The 19,342-nt window shown below is 43.2% G+C and overlaps 2 protein-coding genes across 5 annotated transcripts in view; one reads left to right on the top strand and one right to left on the bottom strand.

Annotated features, from left to right (window-relative positions):
• Positions 1–5,177, top strand: part of SPATA1 (spermatogenesis associated 1) — a 33,870-nt gene extending 28,693 nt beyond the window's left edge. Inside the window, exon 14 of the mRNA XM_034779888.1 lies at positions 4,792–5,177. Coding sequence (XP_034635779.1) covers positions 4,792–4,896 — 105 coding nt within the window. The 3' untranslated portion in view covers positions 4,897–5,177. The remainder of the gene's footprint in view (positions 1–4,791) is intronic.
• A 2,167-nt stretch (positions 5,178–7,344) lies between these two features.
• CTBS (chitobiase) lies at positions 7,345–18,623 on the bottom strand. Of its 4 annotated transcripts, none has more exons than XM_034779431.1 (7): positions 18,438–18,623; positions 17,144–17,282; positions 15,982–16,190; positions 14,738–14,909; positions 11,789–11,886; positions 10,044–10,205; positions 7,345–8,574 (listed from the first exon to the last, which is right to left on the bottom strand). In XM_034779431.1, the coding sequence occupies exons 1-7, from the start codon at positions 18,585–18,587 to the stop codon at positions 8,389–8,391; spliced, it is 1,116 nt and encodes a 371-aa protein (XP_034635322.1). In that variant the 5' UTR covers positions 18,588–18,623; the 3' UTR covers positions 7,345–8,388. The 4 variants fall into 4 exon arrangements, with proteins under 4 accessions (XP_034635322.1, XP_034635325.1, XP_034635323.1 ...); XM_034779434.1 differs by lacking the exon at positions 18,438–18,623 and adding an exon at positions 17,947–18,163 and having other exon boundaries at positions 17,203–17,282; XM_034779432.1 differs by lacking the exon at positions 18,438–18,623 and adding an exon at positions 17,456–17,910.
• Between the last annotated feature and the right edge of the window lie 719 nt (positions 18,624–19,342).

The raw sequence follows: 19,342 nt of genomic DNA, 5'->3' as shown, positions 1-19,342 counted from the left end.
CCCCCAGACAGACTCCCACACCCCACCCAACCACTCCCCGCCCTGTGAAAGGACCCCCAGAACCCCCTACCCTTCCAACCCTCCCCCTGCTCCCTGACTGCCTCCCAGGACTCCCCTTACCATGCCCATGCCGGTCAGACACTGGCTCCATGTGGAGGCAAAACACGCTGCTGGGCTGCCGCGCGCACAGCCTCTCCCCCGCAGAGTGCAGAGGCAGCGGGGGGGAGGGGGAGCTCCAGGAGGGGCAGCGGCGGCAGCCGCAGAACCTGAGCGCGGTGAGGGAGGAGATGGGGGGCCTGCCTGCCGCCGGTCTGGGGTCCTGGCCGCCGGCCCTGCATGCGGTAGGTTGCCGACCTCTGTGTTAAAGCTTTCTTTGTGTTAGCTGTAGCTTTCACTTAAGTAAAATGACCAACGTGCCTACTCCACATCATGTAGTAATAAGCAGCATTCCTAGTGTTTACATTTTCCATGAATTGCATAAACTAAAGCCTTGTCTACACTGCAGTTTTGTTAGTAAAACTCTCCTGGTGTGCCAACCACATAAAACTACCTCAACAAGAGGCATAGAGCTTTTTGTGGCAAAGTTAAAACGACAAAGCATCAGTGCTGTTCGTTATGTTGCCATAACTGGCCTCTCCCAGTATCCCACAACGCCCACCATGACCGCTCTGCTCACTCCAGCTGCCCAGACATGCAACCACTCCCCTTTCAAAGCTCTGGGAAGTTCTGACAGCTGAGCATACCGCTCCGGCAGCAAAGAGCAAATCATTACCATGGAATCCTGCTCTCTCCGGCACTAGGGTTACCAAATTCCTAATCCCTGAAAACCAAGCCCCCTGCCCCGCCCCTTCCCCTACCTGTCCCCCCACCCCTAACACTCCACCTCTGCCCCGTCACTCACTACCCATCTCCTGGGACTCACTTGCCACCTCCGGAGCTCAGAGGACCTGACGTGGAGCCTGCCTGCCTGCCCAATTGGGGCACAGCAGGGGGCTGTGGTCCCTGGACCAAGGGGCTAGGGAGGGGAAATCAGGGCACAGCAAGGTGGGAGGGGGGATCAGCTCCAGGGAGGTATCAGTCCCTGGAGCAAGGGGCCGAGGTGGGGAAATCGGGCCACAGCGGGGAGGGCGTCGATCCCTGGGCCAGGGTGGCAAAATCCGGGCACAGCAAAGTGAGGGGAGCCGGGGGATACCCAGAGCAAGGGGCCAGGGAGGGGAAATCGGGGCACAATGGGGGTGGGGTGGGGAAGTCAGGGCACAGGGGAGCACGGATGTTGGCCCCCGGAGCAAGGGGCTGAGGTGGGGAAATAAGGGCCCAATGGGGCAGAGGGTCTCCGGAGTGAGGGGCTGGGGAGGGGAAATTGCGGTGGTGGGGGGAATTGAGGCACAGCGGGGTGGCAGGGTCCATCCCTGGAGTGAGGAGCAGGGACAGTGGGGCACAGTGGGGCTGTGGGATCCATCCCTGGAGCGAGGGGCCAGAGAGGGGCATTCTGGGCTGGATGAGGGGGAAGGGGGGGAGTGAGTCCCTGGAACGAGGAGCCAGGTGGGAAATTGGAGCACAGTAGGGTTGGGGAGTCCTGGAGTGAGGGGCGGGAGAGTCCAGCCCTGGAGCGAGGGGCCAGGGTGGGGAAATTGGGGCACACCAGGGCAGGAGATGGGGGGTTAGTTCCTGGAGAGAAGGGTGGGGAAATCAGGACACAGTGGGGCGCAGGGGCAGACAGGTTACCTATCTCCCCACCTCAGCCCTCTCCGACGGCATCTACTTCGAAGCCCAGTCCGGTAGCCACCCCGTTCTGTGTCAGACGGGGGCGGGGGAAGAGGAGCAGCTGCTAAGCCGAGCTGTTCCCCTGGGTTCCAGCAGCAGCTGCTGCTCTTCCCACCACCCCAGTGGCAGAGGCCAATTACTGTAGGTAACTGGACTTCTCGTGTCCAGATGCTGCCAGCCCCGTTTCCCTTTTCAACTGGATCTTCCAGTTGAAAACCAGACCTTTGTCAAGCCTATCTGGCACTAGGAACACAGTGGCAGGCAGGCTGCTACTGCGGGGGACTGCTCTGCTGTGCAGCGCCAGGGCGGAAGGCAGGGGCTGATGGGGGGAAGGGAGGGGGGATTCCCCTCCCCCAGCCTCTGGAGTGGTTGCCTCCAGCTGCTGTCTGAACTTAGAGACAGTATGCCAACACTCACTCTCCCTCAACACAAAGTCTGTCTCTCTCACATACACACTCGCCAACCACATACTGTGTCCCACACACACTCTACACTCTCCCCCCAATCTAGTAGCATGCCCATGGAACGATGGGATTGAGAAACATTCATCATATGATGTACTTGCCCCATGAGGCACTGTAAACCATTCTCACAGTACCCTGCGGCCACTTGGATAGTGGGATCGCTACCACACCGCACTGCTCTGTGTGTTGTTGCAAGAAATGCTAGTGCGGATGCACTCTGCCAACACAAAGTGCATAGTGTATGGATATGCAACAGCGGTTTAATTAAAGCGATGGTGTACGTTGACATAACTTTTGTCAACAAAACGCTGTAGTGCAGACCACCTAAGTAAGCCTCATAATCATGTCTTCGTTGCAATTCCCATTTTACATGAGGTAACTGGAGAGCCACAAGTTAAGTGACCTGTCCACCATCAGACAGCAAACCTCTCACAGAGCTGCGAAGCATAGAGCAGAACTTGGTGATGTTCAGCAGTACAATGATGGCTTTAAGCTCCAATGAGATGGGAGAAGATAGAGAATGTCTGCATTCATTCTACTGTCACCCCTTCCCATGACCCAAATGAGAGCACTATTCATGGGTTTTTAACATGGATTAGGTTCTGCAGATCCTGCCTTTGCCAATAAAGCTGAATAAAAAATCACTGAATAAAATGATACTGGTCCAATTTTCTTATCCCTTCCCCTTCTGAGAATGTGAGGATAGCACAGAAGCCCAGCTGCAGTAAAGGCTTGGAGGGGAGGAAGAAAGGAAGCAGTGGAATTTGCAGATGGCACATCTCCCATGTTCAGAGGGGTTTATGTACCTAACCCCCTTTTCATTCCATAATGGCAACCACCACAGCCTCCATCCTGCCCTACCGGAGCAATTGTACAAACTCTCCTGTAGAAGAAAACGGACATACTAGACAATATAGGCCAGGGATCGGTAACGTTTGGCCCGCGGCCCGCCAGGGTAAGCTCCTGGCGGGCTGGGCCTGTTTGTTTAGTTGCCGAGTCTGCAGGTTCAGCCGATCGTGGCTCCCACTGGCCACGGTTCGCCGCTCCAGGCCAATGGGGGCTGCGGGAAGCCGTGGCCAGCACATCCCTCGTCCCACACTGCTTCCCACAGCCCCCATTGGCCTGGAGTGGTGAACCACGGCCAGTGGGAGCTGTGATCAGCCTGACCTGCGGACGCGGCAAGTAAACAAACCGACCTGGCCCACCAGGGGGCTTACCGTGGCGGGCCACATGCCAAACGTTGCCGAGCCCTGATATAGACCATAGTTTGGAGAGTCTGAGATTGACATAGCCTCGGAGAGCCTTTCAGAAATGTCTGATGAAAAGATGAGTAGCGTGATATGGAAGGCAATTAATTAAAAAAATAATTAATTACACCAGCCCAAGAGTTGTAAAGAACCAGCAGACTTAGATGAGCACAATAGAAAAATCTATAAATAAAATAACACTGATGTCTATTGCTCTCCAATGAAAGAAAGAAGATGCAGAGGTAGAATAAGAATCCCATAAACTATTTACAAATCTAAATCAATTACATGGAGGGCTTTTTGGAAGGGCAAAGTAAAAAAGGAACATGAGATAGTTATTGCTGCCTCACACTGTATGAAGACAGCAAATGAAGCGGAACAAAAGTTGAGTATTAGCTCAATCACAGCTCTGGAACAGTAATTCATTATCCAGCCTTGTTTGTAAGACACCAACTTCAGAAAGTGGAAGAAAACATCTAGTTATAGCTGTTGGAGATAGAGCCTTAGAATCACATCTATGAGAGACTGACAGGAGTAAATTCACAATTTTAAACATCTGCAGGGTAACAAGGTATTGGCATCCTCAAAGGGTACTAATGGAGCCGGCAATAACAGAGATGCGATAAGGGGGTTAAAACACAGGTTGGGGGGTGGGGGAGGAGCAGCCAACAACATCCACAAAGAAATGGAAAAAATTAGGATGGAAATCAGCTGGTCTAACCTGAAGATAAAGGACAGAATGAAAACCCAGGAGCATTTAATTGTCTGACAAGGTTATTTTATTCACAGACCAGATCTGGTCTAGACAACTGCAGTACAATATGCATTTTTTCACATAAGCTTGGAGCCAGATTTTAATTTTAGTTATAGAGAAGTGAATTCAGATTATGACACTGAAATCAATGTGGATTATATTGTTGCAACTAAAATAAGAATTTTTCCCTTTGCCTCATCATCTGCAGTGTGGGAGACAATTCTGTCCTTTGCTAGCAAAAGTCAAGAGATTAGAAAATGTATTTCTAGAAGAAAAATAGTGTCAGTTATACAAAACAATCCTGAGATTCATAGTCAATTTTTAGTCATTCCTTATCCAGGCAAACTCCTACTGATGTCAATAGGAATTTGCTGAGTAAGGATTTCAGGATTTGACTTTTAAAGATGATACAACAAAGGAAACATGCAGAAAAGCAGGGCGAGAACTGGTTAGAATCAAAGGCACATTCTATATCCATCTAACCCACGTAAAAGTTAAATCTTTACTATACTATATCGTCAACTTCAAAATTTTCCTTAAATAATCTCTAGTTCTTTTGCAGATGAGAAAGCAGGCAGCCTCTGATTTACGAGCATTGAGAGCAGAGCTGGCACAGAAGAAAATTCAGTCATCTTTAATACTTCATTCTGAAACACCAGTATTTTAGAAGGATCGCATTACTTGGAATTGTGTAATATATTTGTATAGAAGCTCAGCATGTCAGTATTGTTTTTATGTTCCTATGCTTTTATTGTAAAGAGAATTTTCAATATGTAAGATAGGATAATTGTATATGTTAAAATAGAAGTATATCATGTATTTAAAATGCCTTAAAATAGCTCAAGCTAATAATTGTAACTCAGTTGTAATTCACTTATAATTATAAAACATGCAGTTTAATCTATTAGCGTGTTTATTTTTGACTATAAGCCAATCAAATGTAAAGAAACGGCATTAAAAAATTTTCAAATAGTGAATTAGCATAACATCAATTTTATATAATGATGATCAATACAGAATTGTAATTTGAAGTAGTATACTCATAATTGTAGATAAAATTATATTTTTGTTTTTTTGAGGTACATATAGCTCACTCAGTTTAACCCACAAAATACTCAGGTTTCAGATATCTACCTCATTGTGCTTTGAAATTCAAGCATTGTAAACATACCTCTCTCTAAATTATCATATTAGTTTTGTTGTTTCTTTTCCTTCTCTTAAGTGTAGCTGCATTGACAATCAAATGCCCTTGTCCTAGCCCTGAGGTTGTAAATAAGATCATCATCAGTCTTACATGAAAGAAAATGTAGAGCATACAGTATTTATTAACCAAGTGCAGAGGGGAGGCAACAGGCATGTTCCGGTGCAGAGTATCAGATCTCTGGAAGGGAAATAATACCCCCTCCATGTTAACTTTTTCCATTCTCTCCTGCTTGCTCCCTTAGTTCCAAAGGGTATTATATCTAGCAAAGCAGTAAGCTGCCAGAGGTTAATATGAAGCTGCCCCAAAACTGACAAGGCTCTACTAATTATTGCAAGTGACAGAAACAGACAGGATGTCAGTTATAGGATGTGAAAGTTCTTGCAACACTTTCAAAAGGAGGAACTCTAAATCTTGTGAGCTATACTACCGCTCTGTCGCCAATGTAATCCTTCCATAACAAATGAACCAATCAACCACCCCATTCCACTTCAAGATTGGAACCTAAATCCTATGAATCTGAACTGTATTGGCTAGAACCAATTTAGATTTCAAACTCTAGAAGGAAGGGACTGTCTCGTTTCTGTTTATACAGCATGGAAAACACTGACAGTACTTAATAAATAAGAGCAGAGGACTGGGCTTCTGGGTTCCATTCTCTGCAGTGATTCAGAAAACTTGAAATTATAAATAGCTCTATTAACATTCTAGTTGATAAATCAGATTCAAGTGTTTACTTTTAAAGTTTTAACAAAAGTTAAATGAAATACACAGCAGCAGATGAAAAGATACCACAGATAAAGGAGATATAGTCCCTTTTGTTTTACAAGTGTAAGGAATCCAGATCCAGTCTGTGACCCCCTGATGTCTGGAGGTTTAGTTATGGCTCTGCAGCATCCCTTTTCCTCAGCAGCACTTCATGGGAATCTGGTTCAAAATGCTGGGAGGGGAGTTACGAATTGACCAGTCAACCACACACCCCTCATTTGGAACCAGAAGTATGCAATCAGGCAGCAGCAAAGACCAAAACAAAACAAACAAAAAGGGCAAATACAGTGTAGTACCGTGTTAAATATAAACTACTAAAAAATAAAAACAAAGGGGAAGTTTAAAAAAAAGATTTGATAAGGTTTCATTTGAATTAAGATGGTTAAAAGCAGCATTTTTCTCCTGCATAATAAAGTTTCAAAGCTGTATTAAGTCAACGTTAAGTTGTAAAATTTTGAAAGAACCATAACGTTTTGTTCAGTTATGAACATTTCAGAGTTACAAACAACCTCCATTCCCAAGGTGTTCATAACTTGGAGGTTCTACTGTAACTTCAGTTGCAAGTTATAGCATAGTCAGGGCCTAATTTGACAATGTTAGGTATTTAAACCAAAATTCTGATTAAGGAGGGGGGAATGTCAGACTTCTATTAATTATTTCACTGTGACCACAGACTCTATAAGACAATATCAACACTTTAAAAACACTTAATTTGATATACCAAGTGCACACATGAGTAGTTCCACTGACTTTAATGGGAATACTCACAGCGTATAAAATTAAACTGAGCATAAGTGTCCGCAGGATATGGGCCTATCTTTATAACAAATACACAGTAGGACTAGAAAACACTCTTCTTTCATTGCAGTATGTTCAAAGACAAAGCATACACTCAGGAGATTTGGATTACACCTCACTTTTAACATGTTATATACAAAAAAAATCTCTCCAAAACAGTTTAGTAGATAAATTATTTACGAAATAATCCTTGAAACATTACTAAAAAACAAATACTGTATTTTGCTTCTAGGAAGATGAAAGTGCCATGAATTGTTCTTTTGCCTCAGCCTTAATATTTCCTTTCTATTTTAACAAAACTTTACTGAAATACGCACACACATACATCAATCTCTATAAATGTTTGCAAATATTTCTTTCAAAATTCCCCTGGCACAATGAATTATCATCAGAAAATATTATGACGAATCTGAGATTTTCTCATTCTGAATATTTTAACATTTTATAAGCAACTAGAAATGAACATAGGGTCCTTTTATTCAGCCTGAGTTTTGTGTAAAGAAATTTGAAAAACACCACTCTAGATCAAGGAATCTATCCTCTTAGTTGTCAGGAATCACAGAATTTCAAGATGAAAAATTATCTATTAGATTATCCAATCCATCTCTCTACTGATACAGGATTCTTCTCTCGGCAAGATCTACATGAAATTGATCTAAAGACAGATTTTTTTCACTAGCATCAGAAATTACAGCAGTATGGGGACTACAATCATCTAGTTCAAAAATGTAGACACTTAAAAATGTTAATGATGAAATCAATGTGTTTAGACAGGTCATGAGAAGTGCTTATCATATACACTTTAGAATGCAGCTTTGAGCAAAATGGGTGCAAGCTTTCTTTGAAGCCTGAGGTTTTCTGGCTTTTGAAGTTGTAAACAAACAAAAAAAAACCCTCACAATGTTATGTAAACATAAAAAGAATACTGAATTCTTCAGTTTCACTGGCAACAAAGCTAAATGCTACAAATAATTAAAACCTTCACAACTAGTCAGTGTATATTTTTAGATATAAAGTTTACAGAATAAAGAACAGTAACTGATTATGATAAAGCATTTGTGTTGAGCAGAACACCTCATTCTCATATGCTCTCTTTTAAATGATTCAACATACATATGTTGTTCATATATATTATGAGTGTCGAGTTCAAGGTCTGATGCCAGTTATGAAAATGCGAATAACCAGAACCTGTTAAAACAGTGTTAATGCAATGTTAAATACTTTCTAAGGTATAAAAATACTGCCTTAAGCAGAGACTGACAAGATGAAGTTTTGCTTGTAACCAGTGCATGCTTGCAAGAAGGCATAATACAGAATATTAGCCATAACTACCAATTCATTTTCTACATTCTAAATCCAGAGGTAGGTAGGGTTCACTATCCTGTATAGTTGCTATGGTCTCAAGGCTCGCCACATTGCTTCAGTCTGCTGCTCTGCTACAGAACTTCTGGAGTAGTCAAGACAATTTCCATTCCACATGCCAATACCCCTTAAACCACGTTTCTTTGCATACGTTGCCTTCAGGGAAATGCTCTGTGGATTATCGTACCATACTTGATGAAAATGACCAAGAGAGTCCTATAAAAAAGGTGATAAGTACATTTGTGTTAGCATATATAAACACCGTATACAAAGAGGTTAAATGCAATGAATCAAAACTATAATTATAAATGAAGTAAAAACTCAAATGAATAAAATGTGTACAGTGCTTTTCCAGACTTACATTTAAAAGCTCTACAAACAAGACAATCTAAAATTCCCTTTCCAAAAGTGCAAAGAAGCTCCTGAAAAGGGTGTGTGTGTGTGTTTGGTTTAAAACCAAACCAACAACCCACAACTCCAGCTGTCTTTCTTCTTATCCATAGGCTAATAAACATCTCTGCTTTCTTACTAGTATGCTTCTCTGATCTCCAGACAAGTAACCACAAATGAGTTACAAAGATGTTTGTATTAATATAGGTTAAATGAGATGACTAGATCTGTGGGTATTTTAATGATAAATTTAATTTAAAAAGCTGATAATATCAAAGGCTTGGGCTAGGATTTCAATCACGTAGTCTAATCTGATAAATGAAATTAGGTCAGAGTATGTGGTTTTGTTCCTAGCAATAAACATAGATTTAGAGAAATTATGGAATTTTGCCAAATAAAAATTATATTGCTTTCAGCTGGTGATGATTTTTAAGAGCTTTTAGTCATCAGTGCATTAAAAGTTATACAAAATTTAATACCAGGTAACTGACAATCCTTCACCAACGGAACCATAAGAAATATTTACAGCTTTATCAGTCCACAATAATAATACATGGGCTCAGTCTTCCACTGCATCCAGACTGAGTTTGGACACAGTGAAGAGGGGAAGCCACAGGAAGACAGTTGCAGCTCCCTGATCTTGTGCCACCCAGCACCAGCAGAAATTAAGAGCAGCTGGGAGCCTGTTTTAACTTACATCATTGGCATAAGGTTCCTTAGGGGCCTTATGACAAGGGAGGATAGGCATAGTGGAACTCTGTCCTACCAAATCCCCTTCCTGGCATTACATGCATCCTCCCTCTCAATGAAGAGGTGGTAGGCTAGATCAGGAGCCAGCTCTGCCACTTCTGCCAAGGGTCTCCAGTGTAGGGGAACTCTCCATTGACATAAGTTAAACTGGAATCTATCCACTCTGCAACACATGAGCATCACAAAGTGGACAGATGACACCTGAGAATCTAGCTTTACAAGAACAGAACTAAGGTTCATGTACATTTAGTCCACAGCTCATGCTGTGGCAGACTTTAATGTGAATTTTAGTGCTATTCAAAGGTGCTGGATTTGATGGCCTGGAAAGCTGAAGTTTTCTTTTTATCCACACTCGGGTAAATTGATCACTGCAGGCTCATCTTTCCTGGAAGAATATCATTAAGTTGTTAAAAAAAAATTCAATTTGACTACATCAGGGTGATTCTTGCTGGGATGATTACTACAGTACTTGAAATGGTCCTTTTTCAATTCATTTTCAGTGCAGTATCAATTGCCAATCACTCTATAGTTCGAGATCTGCTTACCTTATATTCATAATATGGAGCCTTCTGCTCCTCATCCCACAGGCTCCCAGAAATAGAACTATTCACCTGCTTCATTATTGTTCCATAGGGGACCTGACGCCCTGCAGCATCACTGCATGGAGCCCCTCGGAAAGAAACATTTGGGAGGGAACAGACGTGATCCTGAAAAAACAGGAGTTCTGGTTCATGTTACTTGGATTTATTAAACCCTTCAGAAGGGATAAGCCTGGAAGCAAGTCAGAAAGAGGCACCTGCCAAAAATAACTAAATATCCACACCAGATATGGATTACTATCTGTTTCAGTAAAATGTAGAGAAAGAAGTTCAAATAATTCAACTTTAATTGAAATAAGTAACTTCCAGCTCCTCATACCAGTCTACTATGGGAAACATAGCACTAATATTCACTTTATATTATTTGTATAATAAAAAATAAAATAAAATAAAATAAAATAAAAACAAACTCAATAATACTTTGTACTTGTAGCCCCCTTGCCAATTTGGGGCCTTCAGAGAAGCAGGTCTCACAAAGAGGAGCAGAGGCACAGACTGGAACTTCAACTGAGACTGCTTGACTCACCTATGCTTGAGCCCCAGTGTCTGTAGGGGCTGGCCCAGGAACCTGACTGATATGTCTGGACAATCAATTGCAGGTCCCAGAGAGCCTTCAAATGCCTCGGCCACTTGACTGAGCATGGCAGGGATCACGTGAGGAGGGGAGAGCTGATTTCAGCAAGTCATGTTGGAAGAGAAGCCGCCTCAAGAGAGTGTCTTTCTGCAGTAGAAGGGGAGATGGCCATTTTGACTCTCCCTATCAGAGGGCCTGAGACTGACCTGGAGCCCCTAGCTCCACAACAGAGAGACCAATCCCAAGATTCTGTTACACCAGTGAGGACTGAAAGCCAGCTGAACCCGACAGTCAGGGCTCAAGGCCACCAGGGACTCCATTCAGCTGAAAGGAAGGACTATCAGCTTCCCAGGAAGGGATACCAGCCATCCACATCAAACTCCAGTCCTTCCATCCCCAAGATAAGGCCTTTAGGGAGCACTGGTGGAGGGGGGAGAAAGGAAGATGAGATTTTTCTCATATCAATTTAGTTTATGGGCTTTTATTTGCAGGATTTTGGGGGTAAGGAGTTTATTTAACATCTTTGATTCCTTTGCCTGTTCTCTACCCCTTCCTTTTCATTTACCCCTATCCTTTTCAGGAATAAAATGCTATTTATGTAATTCCTTGAGTTATGGTACCCATAAATTATAATATCCTAGAGGTCATATGGATGATTACTCATTTGAGCACTTAGACACCAGATGGAAGCACCAAGCACTAAGAGCTCAGGGACCACTGGTCCTAAAGGGGGTCACCAAATCCCAGCAGAAGGATAAGAGGCTCCACTATCTTCAGAAGGGATCAGGCTGCCCCACAAGAGGGAGCTACATACTTATATAGCTCTTTTCATCGAAAAATTTAAAAGCACTTTCAGGTGCCCAAAGATCATCATCTAAATTTTACAGAGGAGGAAAGGGAGGCACAGAGGTAAAATGACTTGCCTGGGCTCACACAGTAAGTCACTGGCAGAACCAACTAGAACACTGATATCTTAAGTCCCAGTCCTGTGCTCTTATCTTAGAGACCACAGAGACTTTGCACTTCCTTACTGTTAAAAAAAACCTACCAAAAATTATATAGCATATCATAGAAAATAACATCAAAAACAGTTACAATAGAACTGCCTTCATCTTACCTTAGACAAATCCAGACATCTATAATCATAGCCGTACCAGGGAACACCCATCACAAGCTTCTTAGGCTCAATGCTCATACTAATGTAGTCATCATATCCTAATTTAAAAGAAAATATGAATTTACATGCATGCTTCTTTTTTCTGCTGTATATATTGTGACAAAGTTCCTCCTCTATCTTGGTGGGTCCTGCGCTTATTGGCGGATTTTCTTGCCTCAGAGATTCACCATGTGGGTTGGGGAACAGCCCAGAGACCTTCCCCTCTGGAAGAACCCACAGTCCAGGTCAATTGGGAGGTTTGGGGGGAACCCGGGCCCACCCTCTACTCCGGGTTCCAGCCGAGGGCCCTGTGAACTGCAGCTGTCTATAGTGCCTCCTGTAACAGCTGCATGACAGCTACAACTCCCTGGGCTACTTTCCCATGGCCTCCTCCAAACACCTTCCTTATTCTCACCACAGGACCTTCCTCCTGGTGTCTGATAACGCTTGTGCTCCTCACTCCTCCAGCAGCACACCCTCTCACTCTCAGCTCCTTGCGTCTCTTGCTCCCAGCTCCTCACACCACAAACTGAAGTGAGCTCCTTTTTAAAACCCAGAGGCCCCGATTAGCCTGCCTTAATTGATTCTAGCAGCTTCTTCTTAATTGGGTCCAGGTGTCCTAATTAGCCTGCCTGCCTTAACTGGTTCTAGCAGGTTCCTGATTACTCTAGTGCAGCCCCTGCTCTGGTCACTCAGGGAACAGAAAACTACTCATCCAGTGACCAGTATATTTGCCCTCTACCAGACTCCTGTACCCCACTGGTCTGGGTCTGTCACAATATTTACTAACATGCCGATGTAATACAAGGTAATATAGTTAATGCAAATCCATGTGGGTTTATGGAAAACAGACCCTGTCAAACTAATTTGATATCTTTTTTTATGAGATTACTAGTTTGGTTGATAAAAGATAACAGTGTTGTTGTAAGACTTTGGTAAGGTGTGTCATGCGATATACCACATTTTGATTAAAAAAAATAGAATGATATAAAATTAACATGGCACACATTAAATGGATTAAAAATTTGCTAACTGACAGGTATTAAAATGTGTAACTACATATGGGGAATCGTTTTTGAGTGGGTCTATCTCCAGTGGGGTTCTGCAGGGATTGTTTCTTGGCCTACACTGTTTAGCATTTTTACCAATGACCTGGAAGAAAACATACAATCATCAATGATAAAGTTTACAGATGACACAAAAATTTGGGGAAACAGTAACCAAGAGGACACATCACTGATTCAGAACAATCTGGAATGTTTGGTAAACTAGGCACAAGCAAATGATGTGCGTTTTAATATAGCTAAATGTAAATGTATATATCTAGGAACAAACAATGCAGGCCACACTTACAGGACAGGGGACTCTATTCTGGGAGGCAGTGACTTTGAAAAAGATTTGGGGGTCATGGTGGATAATCAGCTCAATATGAGCCCCTAACGTAACGCTGTGGCCAAAAGAGCTAATGTGATCCTCCGATGCATAAAAAGGAGAATCTCAAGTAGGACTTGAAAGGCTATTTTACCTCTATACTTGGCAACGGTGTGACTGCTGCTGGAATACTATGTCCAGTTCTGGTGCCCACAATTCAAGAAAGATGTTGATAAATTGCAGAGGGTTCAGAGAAGAGCCATGAGAATGATTAAAAGATTAGAAAATATATAGTGATAAACTTATAGCGATAGACTGAGCTCCAAAGAGAAAATTAAGCAGTGACTTGACAATGGTCCATAAGTATCTACACAGGGAACAAATATTTAACAAGAGGTTCTTCAAACTAGCAGAGAAAGGTATAACACAATCCAATGGCTGAAAGTTGAAGCTAGACAAATTCAGACTAGAAATAAGGCATAATTTTTTTAACAGCAAGAATAATTAACCACTGGAACAATTTACCAAGGGTCTCCATCGCTGATAATTTTTAAATTAAGATTGGATGTTTTTCTTAAAGATACGTTCCAGTAATTACTCTGGGGAAGTTATATGGCCTGTGTGATACAGGAGATCATAATGATCCCCTCTGGCCTTAGAATCTATGCCTAGAGCAGATTTCTCAACACTAAAGAAGCAAAGGTTATCAAGGCAGATATTCATAATACAAATACATCTACGGCCCTCTTTCAAATGCAATTCCTTTGGTATAACATCCTTTTACTGTGATCTACCATATGATTAATTTCTTAATAAAGAAATGTTTAAAATAATATAAAATTAAGTATTAAAAAGACTCAGGTATCAACTTTCTGCGAGACATTAGGAAGCTCCAGGGAAGTGCACCAGCTAGCTTTCATATAGTACTCCGGCCAGCAAGGAAAACAAAGGGTGTTTCAGTATATGCAGAAAGCTGCCAACATTCTTGTATTTAGAATTCATATTTCAATAAAGTTCTACATGATGCACAGAAAGGAAAGAAGGTTTAACAGCAGAATAAAGCAGTTCAAGATGTTTCGGTAGCTGATAACCTGAGCAGGAGTTGTAGGGTGACATAAACAGCATGCGCCATTAACCTGCTGTGGAACCCTACACATTTAAATTATTTTCAGTCAAGAAAGAAGTTAAATAGGTGCAGGTGGAGCCGTAGGTAGGTGCTATTTGTGTCCATGCCCTAATCCAACTCTTGCCCATGGGTGTACCTGAATCCCACTGAGGGAGACATATATATAATTCAGGTGTCAAATAGCACATAACTGCTCTATGTCCATCCATGGTGCCACAAAAATCTGAGGTACCTATTCCCCCAATGTGAAAATAGTTCTCCTAGTAGATTTTAGTAATATCAAAGGCTACAAGAAAACAAATAATGCAATCAAAAGGCATTCAATATATTTTAGGGAAAAAAGGTGTCCCCTTCCAATACTGCATTTTAAAAGAGAAATGTGCCAGTTGCTAACATTATTGACTGATTCTTACCATCTAAGGTCTGATTGTAGGGAGCATTGGCTCTTGCAATACATTCTGTCCAGATCTGACTCTGCTCATCATAAGACATCACAAACAAGAAATCACAGGCATCTGCAATCCCACTGTAGTTGTAGCATCTTTTGTCTATGCATGCTGGAGACCAAGCCACATCAAAGGTGACCTGATGGAGAAAACCACAACTTTATATCTAGTGTGGAATTCATGCATTCTGTTGCTTTGCTGTTTTGTAAAGCAGTGCTATGTAATCTTTAGTGGGATATTTTCAAAATGTTGCGCTGTTCGATACCTATGGATCGTAAGAGGAACTGTTCAGCTAAAACCCTGTAAAATAATCAAATATTTCTGAGTTTTCAGAGCAAATCTGCCTTTACAACTATAAAATCAATATGCATAAAAGGGGCACCGTCAAAACTAGTGGGCCCAAAATCTGATTCACCTTTTTTTAAATAGGTCTGCAAAGTCTTCTATACGTGTGAAATTTAATATATATATACACACACACACACACACACACACACACAGAATTAAGAACTATGATAAATGATAATCTATTTAAGAACATGACAGAGAACAGGCAAAAGATAAAGATAAATCTTTAGCAAAGGAAATCTTTAACATCTTTGATTCCTTTGCCTGTTAAATCCTGCTAAAGATTTATCAAGTTTTTCTAACATCATGCTGAACTTATCAGTATTTTCAAATTTGCATCTGAAGAAGTGAGGATTTTTACCTACAAAAGCTTATGCCCAAATAAATATGTTAGTCTTTAAGGTGCCACCGGACTCCTTGTTGTTTTTGTGGATACAGACTAACACGGCTACTACTCTGACACTTGACAGTATTTTCAAAGTTTCATTAAGTCATACCAATAACAACAGAACAGTGATTTACCACTGGCCCCAATACACCAAAAAGGTCTATAATGAAAATACTGTCAATCCCAGCAAAATTGCTTCTATTTTAATATTTGAGTTCCATAAAGGATGCATTTTCAATTATCCATAGGAGAAAAAGAATACAGCCATTTTTGTTCTGTTTGTACAGCACCTAGCTCAACAAGGAGCTTATATATGACCATAATAATATATATAATTAACAACGCACACTTGGGAAACAGTGCCAGAGGCTTGCACAGAACTTTACTAACAAGTGTTCTTTACATTATGGAATAAATTGCCGGGACATCACACATTTAAAAATCTATCATTTTATAAAATAAATTTTGTTTTCACCTGTGATCCTGGAATTTCTCTATGAAAAGCATCAGTAGTTTCTTTAACCAGAGCTGTTAATGCATAGTATTCAGGTGACATCGCAATAACTTCTTGCTCTATGTCTATATTAATTCCATCCATATACTGCTTTTTGGCCAGGTCCACCTGTCGTGCTATCCAGGCTGTTCTGTTAGCAGAGTCAATAATTTCCTTCACAGGTACATCTCCTAAACAAGAAATCTTATTAAATTACCACTTACTTGAATAATAGTAGATAATGGGGTTGGGGGGGGGGGGGGCAAAATCCTATTCTGCCATATACTTCATTTCCATGCTATATGTGGACTGTATAGCGGAGACCAATTCAAGTGTGGGGTAGTTTGGTATTTTTTGGTAAAGTTTCCTTGGGAGATCATACTATGGTGTGAGATTTTTCCTGAATTTTTCTTTGCAGTTTCATCCCACTACTTCTAGTTATTCCTTCTTTAGTCACTGTGAACTATTGCTCTTCCTTCCTCGAAGCTGACACCTTTCTGATACTTCTAGACAGTGACTCACTCTTCTTGTTTCTTTTTACCTTTCCTTTCAGGCGATCCCTCTTTCTTCCACATCTTTGTTGCCTTTTTCTGTCTTTTTTGTAATGAGAAGTCCAAAACTCTGTGTACAACATCTAAGTGTGGCCACACATGAAGGATTTCATATATAAAATAAACCCCAAATATGAACAGCATTTTCAGCCTCATAGGTATTACACTATTTTTTTCTTAACATTTAATTCTTTACACACACCTTCCTCCTAGTATATATTTGGAGCTATTCGCGTCCAAGAACCTCGAAGATTGAGTTAGAGCTCTTTAATTCAACATTTGATTTTTAAGTATTATACAAAATACATGGAGCATACACCCGACATGTCCTGCATATGTTCTTCCTCTTCCTACTTCTTCCTCTCCATTCCCATGTGACTTCTACTGATCTCTTTCCCAGTAAATCCTTTATTTTGCTGATAATGAAGTAGTGTTGTTACTATTGGGGCAGAAGGAATTGGAGTTTTGCCTGTTTTATACTTTTAAAAAAAAATTCTGGGTGGTAGTGTATTATGACCCTATGCAAAAGGGGGTATATTATTCCCTTATACATTTAATACATAAATGCCCACATTTCCCTAACTGTAACCAACCTTTTAGTACTACCCTGGCTCCTTTAGAATGAGCATAACACAATAGCTCAGGGTCATACTTTCCAAAAGCTGCCACAGTTGTAATCTGTGACCAATCATAGAACTTCCACGTTTTTCTTCCAACATCAAACACAAAGACCTGCAAAAGCAGAACAAAAAGTAAGCCACTGGAATCACACCAAATGTCAAACTCTCATGACAGTTTAATTTAAATCAGAGCTGTGTCATTTCTTTCCCTTGCATCCCAAATACATTCTAGGTAAAGTAAAAGTTAAATTATTCATGCTTCTTGAAAGCCAGCTTGTCCTTTACCTTTACAGATTTAGGGCCTGCCAAATTCATCAGCTGACTGGTCTCAAAATGTAAACAAACTAGCAGGAACTTTGACAGGATCCAATGTCATTTCCCAGTAATTCATGCTGACCCCAGTTTATAATTTTTTTGTCAAGCAGAAGCTGCCAGACCAAATAAACCTACCCTAACTGATTAGATTAATTGAAACAATTTGCTAATGAACTAATTTAGACTCATTTAAAATTTCAGGAAGATAGTCATGGATTACAACTCATTTTATTCATTAAAAACAAGACTGTTGTGATTTAATGGGCTGGATTTTGTAAGAGGTTGAATAAATCATCCCTGTAATTTAACAGTAGTCCAACATTTGAGAGTCTAACCCTAATCAAATGTCAAAGTTTCACATCTAAAGGTGTAATGACCAGAAAGATACATTAGAGCCCAAAAAAGAGAAGCAACCGATTAGCCATGAACACGTGAGTAAGAAACACAACAAAATAGCTCACTCCCCAACTCTAGCTTCTGCTCTAAGAGGAGTCACAATTCATATGTACTTCGGCCTCAACCCTTCCCCTCGCTGGCACTGCCAGGCTGGTACAAAGACCCCCCGGCCATAACTGAGGGCTCGCAGGCGGGACTAGGGGCTAGGGGACCCCAAGCGAATCCGAGAGTCTCCCGCTGGGAATGGGCGGTGAGGACCGCACGACGCCGCCCGCCAGGCCGATGCAGCGGGGGTGGCAAGGGGCAGCTCGTAGAGCGGCTACAGGCCCCAGCCCCAGGCCAGGCCAGTGCACCAGGGCCCGGGAGCGGCAGGAGCCAGGGGTCCGAGGCCGGAAGGGCCACAGTGGTGAGCCGAGGAGGCGGAGGCCCGCAGCGCCGACAGGCCGCGAGGCCCTATGGGGGAGGCGGTGCAGGAATCCCCGCAGGCCACAGGGCCCCGAGACGGGCAGCCCGTTCCCAATCCCAGAGCCCCTTGCGGCTCTCGGAGTCGGGATACCTCGAACTCCTGGGTGCCCGCGATCGGGCGACAGAGCGCGGGGTCGCCGCAGGGGCACGCGCCGCTGCTCGAGCCCAGCCGCAGGAGCGCGAGAAGGAGAAGAGGGCAGCAACGGGAGGGGCACGCGCCGCCCCCCAACAGCCGCTTCATGCTGAACACTCCCGCTACGTGACCCTTCCCTGAACCGGGCACGCGGCAGAGTCTCAGCTGGGACCCGCACTTCCGCCTCGACTCCAGCTACGGGAAGGGGGGCGGGCCAATCCTCCTGCTCTCGCTGCTGGCCACGCCCCCCCCCGTAGCAGCGCCAGGGGTCACAGGCAGCTGACAAGAGGGGGCGACACCGGGAGCGGGAGTCCAGGCTTCGGCTGGAAGCGCGCTGTGAGGGGGGGCGGGTTGTGGGGAAGCCAGGCTCCCCGCATGACACCGGCGGGGTGGGGCGCGGCCCTGCCCGGAGCTGGGCGTGTAAATAACGCCCGGGGCAGGGAGACTCGGGGCCAGCTCGTCACTGACTGACAGTGAGCCCCGCCCTCCTGGGGACCACGTGCCGCTCGCCAGGCCCCTTCGGCCCAGTTAGCGGCGCTGGAGCTGGGAGCCTGGCGGTTCTTGCGCCTCTGCCAAAGAGCGGGGCCGTTATTTCCCCTCCCCCCTATTTAACAGATGGAGAAACTGAGGCAAAGGGAGCCAGTAGTTTTGCAAAAGGCTCGGGAGGGAGTAGGCGCGAGGGCCACGTCTGGACGGGCTCTCAACTATTGCCTGCTCCCTACTGTCCCCGTCCTTGGTGCCTGGGAATACTGAAGCATCAAAGAAGTGGGTTTTTACCCACCGAAGGTTATGACCAAATACATCTGTTAGTCTTTAAGGTGCCACCAGACTCCTTGTTGTTTTTGTGGAGCTGGAGGTATGCC

This window comes from Trachemys scripta, chromosome 8 (genome assembly GCF_013100865.1).
Source record: "Trachemys scripta elegans isolate TJP31775 chromosome 8, CAS_Tse_1.0, whole genome shotgun sequence".
Lineage (NCBI taxonomy): Eukaryota > Metazoa > Chordata > Testudines > Emydidae > Trachemys > Trachemys scripta.
This window is presented reverse-complemented; position numbering and strand designations above follow the sequence as displayed.

What these genes read in the sequence shown, in the direction of transcription:
- CTBS (XM_034779431.1), bottom strand. Translation starts at nt 18,587, where the DNA reads ATGAAGCGGCTGTTGGGGGGCGGCGCGTGCCCCTCCCGTTGCTGCCCT. An exon ending in AGCCAGGGTAGTACTAAAAG is followed by an intron (nt 16,191 to 17,143) that starts GTTGGTTACAGT and finishes TTTCTTGTTTAG; the next exon opens with GAGATGTACCTGTGAAGGAA. An exon ending in CTCCATATTATGAATATAAG is followed by an intron (nt 8,575 to 10,043) that starts GTAAGCAGATCT and finishes CCTTTTTTATAG; the next exon opens with GACTCTCTTGGTCATTTTCA.